The following is a 10,902-nucleotide window of genomic DNA, read 5'->3' as shown; positions in this document are numbered from 1 at the left end:
AAAAGACAAAATACAAATTGAAAAAAATAAAAGTCTGATTCCAGCCTTTTTTTTCCCCTCCTGCTAGCGCAGGAGACCCGGGTTCAATTCCCGCCTCAGGCGACTGACTGTGTGGAGTTTGCACATTCTCCCCGTGTCTGCGTGGGTTTCCTCCGGGTGCTCCGGTTTCCTCCCACAGTCCAAAGATGTGCAGGTCAGGTGAATTGGCCATACTAAATTGCCTGTAGTGTTAGGTAAGGGGTAAATGTAGGGGTATGGGTGGGTTGCGCTTCGGCGGGGCGGTGTGGACTTGTTGGGCCGAAGGGCCTGTTTCCACACTGTAATGTAATCTAAAGTTACACGAGTGCCTCCACAGAGCATACTGCGCATGCTTCTCGGTGTCAGTAAACACAGCGCATGTGCGCCGTTGTCAGCAAAACAACCTGCGCATGCTCTTAGCTGTCCGCTGATACGACTGCGACCTTCTCATGAACCAATGGGGAGCCCTGGACGGACCGGAAGAAGCTGGTAGTGCTGCCAATCAGAATTACCCTTTGTCCGAATGCGGAGGTTGGGCGAGCGTCTGCAGCTGCTGCTCCTCTCTCTCTCTGAATGAAGATTGAGCTTCAGTCCAGATTGCAATATCTTTCCTCTGTCCAACATCTGTGAGTATGGCACTCAATGTGCTGCAAAGTGAATGAATTGACTGCACACATTGAAGAGAATAATTATGATCTGAGACTCCTTACAGAGACATGGCTTCAGGATGACTAGGATTGGCTCCTGAATATCGAGGGGGTAGTCAAATGGGAAGCTCCGGTGAAGGCAGAGGGTTGGCACTGCTCATCAAAGCATTGATCACACGATAGTCTAGTGTCAGCTCGGATTTCAGGTCCTGATTTCTCTGTCCTCTAATCTCCCTTTTCCCACAGAGTAAGATGTCGGCCTGTTCTCGGCTCTACTGGATTTCTGCTAAACTTTGACCCCCTTTTTACACCTTCCGAGACAATAAAACATTCAGTCAAGGCCTAACCCACAATCTCCCAGCCTGTCAACCATCCAGACACAAAGTGTCATCGTAGCAGGGAATAAAACAAGAAGAATGAAATAAAATTAGAAATAAATAGTTGCTCGTGCTTAATGTCTGTTCATTAGCAAGTAAACCAGAAATAGGAGTCTCCCAGGATTATTATAGTGCCCGACTCGAGGAATTCTCTCTCTCTTACATCTAGCTATTAGTGCCCAGCTTGAAATGGGTAAAGGTGGATAAATCCCCAGGACCTGATCAGGTGTACCCGAGAACTCTGTGGGAAGCTAGAGAAGTGATTGCTGCGCCTCTTGCTGAGGTATTTGTATCATCGATAGTCACAGGTGAGGTGCCGGAAGACTAGAAGTTGGCAAACGTGTTTAAGAAGGGTTGTAAGGACAAACCAGGGAACTATAGACCAGTGAGCCTGACGTCGGTGGTGGGCAAGTTGTTGGAGGGAATCATGAGGGACAGGATGTACATGTATTTGGAAAGGCAAGGACTGATTAGGGATAGTCAACATGGCTTTGTGCATGGGAAATCATGTCTCACAAACTTGATTGAGTTTTTTGAAGAAGTAACAAAGAGGATTGTTGCAGGCAGAGCGGTAGATGTGATCTATATGGACTTCAGTAAGGTGTTTGATAAGGTTCCCCATTGGAGACTATTAGCAAGGTTAGATCCCATGGAATACAGGGAGAACGAGCCATTTGGATACAGACCTGGCTCAAAGGTAGAAGAGAGGGTGGTGGTGGAGGGTTGATTTTCAGACTGGAGGCCTTTGACCAGTGGAGTGTCACAAGGATTGGTGCTGGGTCCTCTACTTTTTGTCATTTACATAAATTATTTGGATGCGAGCATAAGAGGTACAGTTAGTAAGTTTGCAGATGACACCAAAGTTGGAGGTGTAGTGGACAGTGAAGAAGGTTACCTCAGATTACAACAGGATCTTGACCAGATCGGCCAATAGGCTGAGAAGTGGCAGATGGAGTTTAATTCCGATAAATGCGAGGTGCTGCATTTTGGGAAAGCAAATCTTAGTAGGACTTATACACTTAATGGTAAGGTCCTCGGGTGTGTTGCTGAACAAAGAGACCTTGGAGTGCAGGTTCATAGCTCCTTGAAAGTGGAGTCACAGGTAGATAGGATAGGTAGAAGGCGTTTGGTATGCTTTCTTTTATTGGTGAGAGTATTGAGTATGGGTGTTGGGAGGTCATGTTGCGGCTGTACAGGACATTGGTGAGGCCACTGTTGGAATATTGCATGCAATTCTGGTCTCGTTCCTATCAGAAAGATGTTGTGAAACTTGACAGGCTTCAGAAAAGACTTACAAGGATGTTGCCAGGGTTGGAGGATTTGAGCTATAGGGAGAGGCTGAACAGGCTTGGGCTGTTTTCCCTGGGGTCAGAGGCTGAGGGGTGACCTTATAGAGGTTTACAAAATTATGAGGGGCATGGATAGGATAAATAGACAAAGTCTTTTCCCTGGGGTTGGGGAGTCCAGAACTAGAGGCCATAGGTTTAGGGTGAGAGGGGAAAGATATAAAAGAGACCTAAGGGGCAACTTTTTCACACACCGAGTGGTACGTGTATGGAATGAGCTGCCAGAGGAAGTGGTGGAGGCTGGTACAATTGCAACATTTAAGGGGCATTTGGATGGGTGTGTGAATTGGAAGGGTTTGGAGGGATATGGGCTGCGTGTTGGCAGGTGGGACTAGATTGGGTTGGGATATCTGGTCGGCATGGACGGGTTGGTCCGAAGGGTCTGTTTACATGCTGTACATCTCTATGACTGTATTTACATCAACGGAAATAAAGCATATGTTATCAAGTAGACAAAGAGATAGACAGGATGGAAATAGAGTTTTCAATCCAACACATTCCATGCTGACAAGATATCTTTTGGGAAGTCTACTTCCATTTGCCATCATTTAGCCCATCTCTCTTCATATTCGCATACCCATCCAGGTGCCTTTTTAAATGTATTTTATTGGTCGCTTCCTCTGGCAGCTCACCTTCTGTGTGAAAAGGTTGCCCTTTAGATCCCTTTTAAATCAACCAGGGGGCATAGGTTAGGGGTGTGAACATCCCCATCCTGGAGAAAACACCTTGCTTATTTATCCTATCCATGCCCCTTGTGAGTTTATAAACCTTCATAAGGTCATCCGTCAGCCTCCGACGCTCCAGAGAAATCAGCCCCATTCCATTCTATTCAGCCTCTCCTTATACCTCTAACCCCGGCAACATCCTTGTCAATCTTTTCTGCACCCTCTCAAGTTTCATAACATCCTTCCTATGCTATAGCAGGGACACCAGAATCGAATGCAATATTCCAAAAGTAACCTTGTCAAGGTCCTGTACAGTTGCAACATGACCTCCCAACCCCTATACTCAATGCATTCAATGGGCCAAATGGCCTCTTTCTGCATTTCAAATATTTTATGATTTAATTGTGTCCCATCAATTTTAGTCACCGTCTATGTTGTATGGTGTGTGAGGGTGGGATCACTGGTAGAAGAATTGCACAAATGGCCTAACTAATGTCCTGTGAAGTGTATCAAACATCTTCACTACCCTGTCTACCTGCGACTCAACTTTCAAGGAACTATGGATCTGCCAATGCGTCATACAGCATGGGAACAGACCTTCAGTCCAGTCCGTACCAATCATAATCCCAAATTAGACCAGTCTCTCCTGCCTGCTCCTGGCTTGTATCCCTGCAAACCTTTCCTATTCATGTACTTATCCAAATGTCTTTTAATTGTACTCTCATCCTCCACTTCCTCAGGCAGTTCATTCCACACATGAACCACCCTCTGTGTAAAATTAGTATTTGAATGGCAAGGATGGGGTTGAATTGAAATGGTTCATAAAATAAATTGTTTTTACAAACCCCTGAGAGCAGGTATGGGAGCATCTCCAACTCTGGAGTTGCTCAAATCGCTATTTTCATGGATTGTAGGGGGGAGTAAAGTGTTGGATTCACAGAGGAGGAGATTTTCTGTGAGTGTGAGGCTAAAGTTAAAGTTAAACCCAAACCCATGAACTCAAACTGCATTGACTTGGAGAAGAGCAAAGGGAGTTTGCAAAGTGGCTTCCCCTCCCCACGTGCCTCAGCTGCAAGGCAACACAGGTGCAGTGCGGGCCCGCTGTCTGCCCCCCCCCCCCCCCATTGTGGATGTCACAATACAGAAATAGCCCTGTCAGTTTGATGAAATTCCCTCCCCCTGGGCAACATCTGGGAGCAAAGCAATGTGTCACCCTTTCCATTCCTCACCCTGGGAGGGAGCGAGAAGTGGGGGGGGGAAGCATTTTTCACTTGTAGCAACTGGAGTGAATCCAGGGAGGGAGCAGACTATCGAAAGGTGCTCAGATGCTCTCTTGTCCCTCTTAAAGATATTTTCCTTGTGTATTACTTCAGTTTGGCATGTATACAGTTTGCACCCTAGAAAAGGATTCTTTGCTCAAAAAAACCTGCCTGGTTTGCTAATGTCTTTTCGGGAAGGAAATCTGCCATTCTTACCTGGTCTGGCCTACATGTGACTCCAGACCACTAATGGTGTAGTTGATTCTTAATTGACCTCTGGGCAGGTAGGGATGGATAATAAATGGTCCAGCCAGTGACACACTCGTCCCTTGAATGAATATTTTAACAAAAAAGTCATGACCCCCTTTCTTCCTCTGTCCGGGTCAGGCCTCCAATTATGAACTCTTTCTTCTTCCTCACTCCTGAGTGGCTGTTGTATCCTAAGCAGTTGTATTTAACTGAGTTATGAACCTGTTTCCTTCTCCATTTTGATTGTGTGTGCCTGTAGGCTCCATCAGAGTCTCCTGCAAATCAGACAGCTTTTGTAAGCTCCTCCTTGGCCTCCACACCAGGGCATCTACATGTTAAGACTCCAAGCTGACTTCTTCCAGTCAATACCAACATTTTTCCAAGCTGGGTCCCCTCTCTATTTTATAGTTACTATCAGGACTGTTGAAGTCTTGCTGGACAGTCCTGGCTATAGGCATATGCAAACTCAAACTACCTTCAAGAATGCATTTTGACGGTCTCGAAGGACTGCAACACAGTATTGGTATTTCCGTGCTGTCTGTAGACCCACAATGCCGTTATTGAGGGAGTTACAGAATTTGACCCAGTGCTAAATTTCTAAGTCAGACTGGTATGGGGATTGGAGGGGAACCTGCATGTGATGGTATTCTTATGCACCTGCTGCCCTTGTCCTTCCAGATGGAAGTGTTCATGGGTTTGGAAGGTATTCGCTGAGGTGCCATGGTGAATTTCTGGTTTGAATCTTGTAGGGTAATACATGTTCCTATAAATGAGCATCAATGGCAGAGAGAGTGGATGTTGAAGATGGTGGATGGGGTGACAATCAAATCAGCAGCTTTATTTTAGATGATAATTAAGTCCAGTATTGCTGCTGATGCTCATCAACTCATCATGATACCTTGTTTTGAGTTGATGTATCTATTTGAAATCTATCCGACTCATCTCAGGTGTGGATGTGTGCCTCTGACAGGTAGACTGGTGAGGGCAAAGTCTTGCTCCCTGACACTGAGTTGGTCAGCTTAGTCAATAATGGCGCTGAATCACACTTGTGATGGTGAGCAATGAAATCAATTGAAAACATGGAATATAATGTGGCAGATGTGGGATTATCCACTTTTTGGAAGAGGCTGCAAAGTGTAGGTATACAAAGGCATCAAAGGTTTCCTTGTTGATAAGTCACTGAGGGTTATTATGCAGGTACATCAATCTATTTTGGTATTTACCACAAGAGGATTTGAGTGGAGAGGTAATGGAGTCTTGCATCAATTGTATTGTAGCTTGGTTGCACTGCACCTGAATTACTATGTGCAGTCTTGGTTCGCACAGAGAAATGTGATGAAGGTTCACCAGACTTGTTCTCAGGCTGGCAGGGCTGTCCTCAGACAGTCTTTAGACTCAATGAAACCCACAAAATATTTAAAGGAGTTCACAGGGTGGGTTCAGATAAGATGTTTCCTGTTTTGGGATTTTAGAACCAGGGACCAGAATTTAAAAGTAATGGCAAACCACTTAGGCGCACAATGAGGTGAAATTTTTGTTTTACTCAGGTTGCAGGTAGATCGGATCGTGAAGGCGGCGTTTGGTATGCTTTCCTTTATTAGTCAGAGTATTGAGTACAGGATGTGCAAGGTCATGTTGCGGCCACTGTTGGAATGCTGCGTGCGATTCTGGTCTTCCTATCGGAAAGATGTTGTGGAACTTGAAAGGGGTAGAAAAGATTTACAAGGATGTTGCCAGGGTTGGAGGATTTGAGCTATAGGGAGAGGTTGAATAGACTGGGGCTGTTTTTTTTTAGATTAGATTAGATTAGATTACTTACAGTGTGGAACATTTCTTGGAGCATTGGAGGCTAATGAGTGACCCTAATAGATGTTTGTAAAATCATGAGGGGCATGGATAGGGTAAATGGACAAAGTATTTTCCCTGTGGTGGGGGCAGTCCAGAACTAGAGGGCATAGGTTTAAGGAGAGAGGGGCAAGATATAAAAGCGACCTAAGGGGCACCTTTTTTATGCAGAGGGTGGAACATGTATGGAACGAGCTGCTAGAGGAAGTGGTGGAGGCTAGTACAATTGCAACATTTAAAACGCATTTTGGGCCGGGTGCTGGCAGGTGGGACCAGATTGGGTTGGAATATCGGGTTGGCATGGACAAGGTGGACCAAAAAGTCTGTTTCCATGACTCTATGTTCGCAATTAAAGGGGTAGTTTCTCATGGAACTGAGCAGTATTTAAGGGATTGGCACATTGATATAAAATTATTCTTCATCTTCTAATGTAGTAATGGAGTTACGTCCTTTATTTATTGTCATTTTTAAAATTTATTAGGATAGCAGGAAGTCATTCAGCAACTTTACTGGCTTTCTTAAACAGTCTTGATATTTCATTATCATGTCCTTGATTCAGCTCCATTTCCAGCACCTTTTGTAGGCAGTTTATTCCATGTTATTGTCACCTAAATGAAGTTTTCCTCCATACACACTTAAGCCTATCTGGCTGCATGAGGGTTTTCAGGTTTCTGTGTCCTGGATAATATGTGATCAGCAGGCATCGGGCAATCTACAGGAATTGCCAACTATGTTGTGTTCATTTAACAGTACTGACCGTGATCACTTACTTTTGTGATTTTTTTTTCGCAGGACGTCACGTGGAAAGAAATTTGAAAGCAATTGATACATCGACTTCTGACAGAGCCACTTGATTCATTGGGAATCGAATCAAGAAGAAATGTTTGCTTTTGTCTGCTTGAGAGGTTTTGGACACTGGTGTGGCAGGAAGAATAAGGAGACAACTGAGTGAGGGAGATTCAGTGCGCTGACTGTGAAAAGTGCTTCACGCCATTTCCTCAGCTTGGGGAATCAAAATCTCACTCCTCACGGTGGGGAGAGACTGTGTACCCGTTCTGTTTGTAATTTCAAACCCTGGGCAACACAAGTAAAGCTTCCCCCATGGGAAAACCGTGGAAATGTGGAGACTGTGGGAAAGGATTCCCTTCCCCATCGGCACTGGAAAACCACAGACGCATTCACACCGGGGAGAGGCCATTCACCTGCTCTCAGTGTGGGCAGAGATTCACTGAAGCATCCCACCTCGTGAGACACCAGCGTGTTCACACTGGGGAGAGGCCATTCACCTGCTCCATGTGCGGGAAGGGATTCAGTCGGATGGGCAACCTGCAGACGCACCAGCGGGTCCACACGGGAGAGAAGCCATTCATGTGCCCTGTGTGCGGGAAGGGGTTTGCTCAGTCATCTGGACTGTTGATCCATCAGCGGGTACACACTGGGGAGAGGCTGTTCACCTGCCATGTGTGCGGGAAGGGATTCACTCAATCATCTACTCTCCTGATCCACCAGCGGGTCCACACTGGGGAGAAGCCATTCACCTGCTCAGTGTGTGGGCAGGGATTCAGTCAGATGGGAAACCTGCAGACGCACCAGCGCCTCCACACAGGAGAGAAGCTGTTCACCTGCTCAGTGTGTGGGAAGGGGTTCGCTCAGTCAGCTGCACTCCTGACCCACCAGCGGGTCCACACCGGGGAGAGGCCATTCACCTGCTCACAGTGTGGGAAGGGATTCATCAATTCTTCCACCCTGTTGACCCACCAGCGGGTCCACACAGGGGAGAGGCCGTTCACCTGTTCTCAGTGCGGGAAGGGATTCATCAAGTCTTCCATCCTGCTGACCCACCAGCGTGTTCACACTGGGGAGAGGCCATTCACCTGCTCCATGTGCGGGAAGGGATTCATTGATTCTTCCGGCCTGCGGACCCACCAGCTGGTTCACACCAGAGAGAGGCTGTTCACCTGCTCTCAGTGTGGGAAGGGATTCACCCGCTCCTCCCACCTGCAGAGGCACCAGCGAGTTCACGTGCCATCGCAGGGGGAGTAGAATATAGAACACAGAACAATACAGCGCAGAAAAGGCCCTTCGGCCCTCGATGATGTTGCGCCGACCTATGAACTAATCTAAGCCCATCCCCCTACACTATCCTATCATCATCCATGTGCTTATCCAAAGAATGTTTAAATGGCACTAATGTGGCTGAGTTAACTACAATTGGCAGGCAGGGCATTCCACACCCTTATTACTCTGCGTAAAGAATCTTCCTCTGGCATTTGTCTTAAATCTATCATCCCTGTATTTACAGGTACGCCTCCTCGTACAAGCCAACATCATCATCCTAGGAAAAAGACACTCACTGTGCACCCTATCTAATCCTCTGATCATGTTGTATGTCTCTATTAAATCCCCTCTTAGCCGCCTTCTCTCCAATGAGAACAGACCCAAGTCTCTCAGCCTTTTCTCATAAGACCTCGCTCCAGACCAGACAAAATCTGGTATATCTCCTCTGCACCTTTTCCAATGCTTCCACGTCTTTCCTGTAATGGAGTGACCAGAACTATACACAGTATTCCAAGTGAGGCCACACTAGCATTTTGTATAGTTGCAGCATGACATCACGGCTCCGGAACTCAATCGCTGTATCAATAAAACCTCACACACCGTATGCCTTCTTAACAGCACTATCAACCTGGGTGGTAACTTTCAGGAATCTATGAATGTGGACACAAAGTTCCCTCTGCACATCCACAGTACCAAGAATCTTTCCATTGATCTGGTATTCTGCCTTCCTGTTTGATTCTTCCCAAAGTGAATCACCTCACATTTATCTGCATTGAAGTCCATTTACCACCTCTCAGCCCAATTCTGCAGTTTATCCAAGTCCTCCTGCAACCTGCAACATTCTTCCACACTGTCTACCACTCTATAGGGACATACCTATCAAAGACACGCAATATTTGTTCCTTAAAGCAGCTCCACAGTTTGATTGTCCCCGTCCCCTACATTTTGCTATTCCATTCCATGCCTAAGTCTTGCCTAGTGGCATTATAATTGCCCTTCCCCATCTATAACTCTTGCCCTGTGGCATGTACCTCTCCCTTTCCATCGCTAAACTAAATGTAACTGAATTATGGTCAGCCTCTTCTTGAAGCTCAAACCTTCCAACCCAAGCAACATCCTTACAAATCGTTTCTGAAGCCTTTCAAGTTTCACAACATCCTTCCTACTCAGTGATTAATAGTCTGTGAACAATATATTTTGTTCAGGCTGTAAAAGAGGGCAATTTTTGAGGGGAATTAACTTTCACATTCTTTTTCTAAATCGTTAGGACCCTTTTAAATCTTTCCCCTCTCACCCGAAACCTATCCCCTCCAGTGTGGGAGTTCTCTACACGGGAAAAAGATCAACAAAAGTTGAGTATCCAGACAAAATGCAAAAGGAAAAAAAATGTCGCTCCAGCCTTTTTTCTCCTGAGGTCATCTGTCGTCAACACCGTCAACCACAGAGAGTATATTGCGCATGTTCCTCGGTGTCCACAAGAATTGCGCATGTTCACTGGTGTCAGCAAAAATCTGCGTATCCCCTTGGTATTCAAGGAAACTGCATGCAACTTTGATTGGACCAATGGGGAGCCCTGGAGAACCGGAAGGAGCTTGGTCCTCCTGACAATCAGAGACTCCCCACCATTGTCTGAAATTTGGAAATTTGATCATTAGTTTATGAAGTTGCTGCGGTTCCTTTCTCAGAATGAAGATTGAGTTTCACCCCAGACTGAAACTGCTTTCCTTTGTCCTACATCTATGAGTACGGCACTCTTTTCTTACCCTCTTTTTTTTCATTCTGGGGTTCTGAGGAGCAGGAGAGTGACGTTTCGGGCACGAGCCCTTCGTCAGGAATGCTGTGCGGATGTACAAAGGGTCCTCAGTGTCCTTCTCCACCAGTCAATGCCAGTAACGGAAGGGAAACGGAGTGAATCCAGGGAGGGGACAGACTCTGGAAAATTTGGTCCAGGACTGTGCTTCAATTGGCAAACACATGGCAAATGCAGTACCACAATGTGAAATTATAGTCCTTGCTGTGGAAAATAAAGGCAGAAAGAAAGCGCATGGTTTAAATGGGAATATATTGGGATGTGGAGAAAGTGAGGACTGCAGATGCTAGAGATCAGAGTCAAAAAGTGTGGCGCTGGAAAAACACAGCAGGTCAGGCAGCATCTGAGGAGCAGGAGAGTGACATTTCGGGCACGAGCCCTTCGTCAGGAATGATGTGTGGATGTACAAAGGGTCCTCAGTGTCCTACACCAGTCAATGCCAGTTGTCAGACAGATGCAGCAATGAGCAAGGCAAGTGGAATGTTATAGCAAGAGGAATTGAGTTCAGAAGTAGGGATCTCTTCCAGTTTGGGGGTCATTAAATATATTCAATGCTGAGTTCATCTGATTTTTGAACAAGAAAGAAGTGGATGGTTATGGAGAAAGGCAAGAAAATGGTTTTAAAACC

General features: G+C 46.0%; 1 protein-coding gene across 1 annotated transcript; it reads left to right on the top strand.

Annotated features, from left to right (window-relative positions):
• Positions 1 to 568: 568 nt before the first annotated feature.
• Positions 569 to 9,055, top strand: LOC122543528 (uncharacterized). The gene is made up of 2 exons (XM_087974979.1): positions 569 to 644; positions 7,199 to 9,055. Exon 2 carries the CDS (start codon positions 7,508 to 7,510, stop codon positions 8,447 to 8,449), a length of 942 nt encoding a protein of 313 aa, XP_087831105.1. The 5' UTR covers positions 569 to 644; positions 7,199 to 7,507; the 3' UTR covers positions 8,450 to 9,055.
• The last annotated feature ends 1,847 nt before the right edge of the window (positions 9,056 to 10,902 follow it).

This window comes from Chiloscyllium plagiosum, unplaced genomic scaffold (genome assembly GCF_037043375.1).
Source record: "Chiloscyllium plagiosum isolate Xiang-an unplaced genomic scaffold, Cpla_swu_hap1 HiC_scaffold_27, whole genome shotgun sequence".
NCBI classification, from domain to species: Eukaryota; Metazoa; Chordata; class Chondrichthyes; order Orectolobiformes; family Hemiscylliidae; genus Chiloscyllium; species Chiloscyllium plagiosum.
This window is presented reverse-complemented; position numbering and strand designations above follow the sequence as displayed.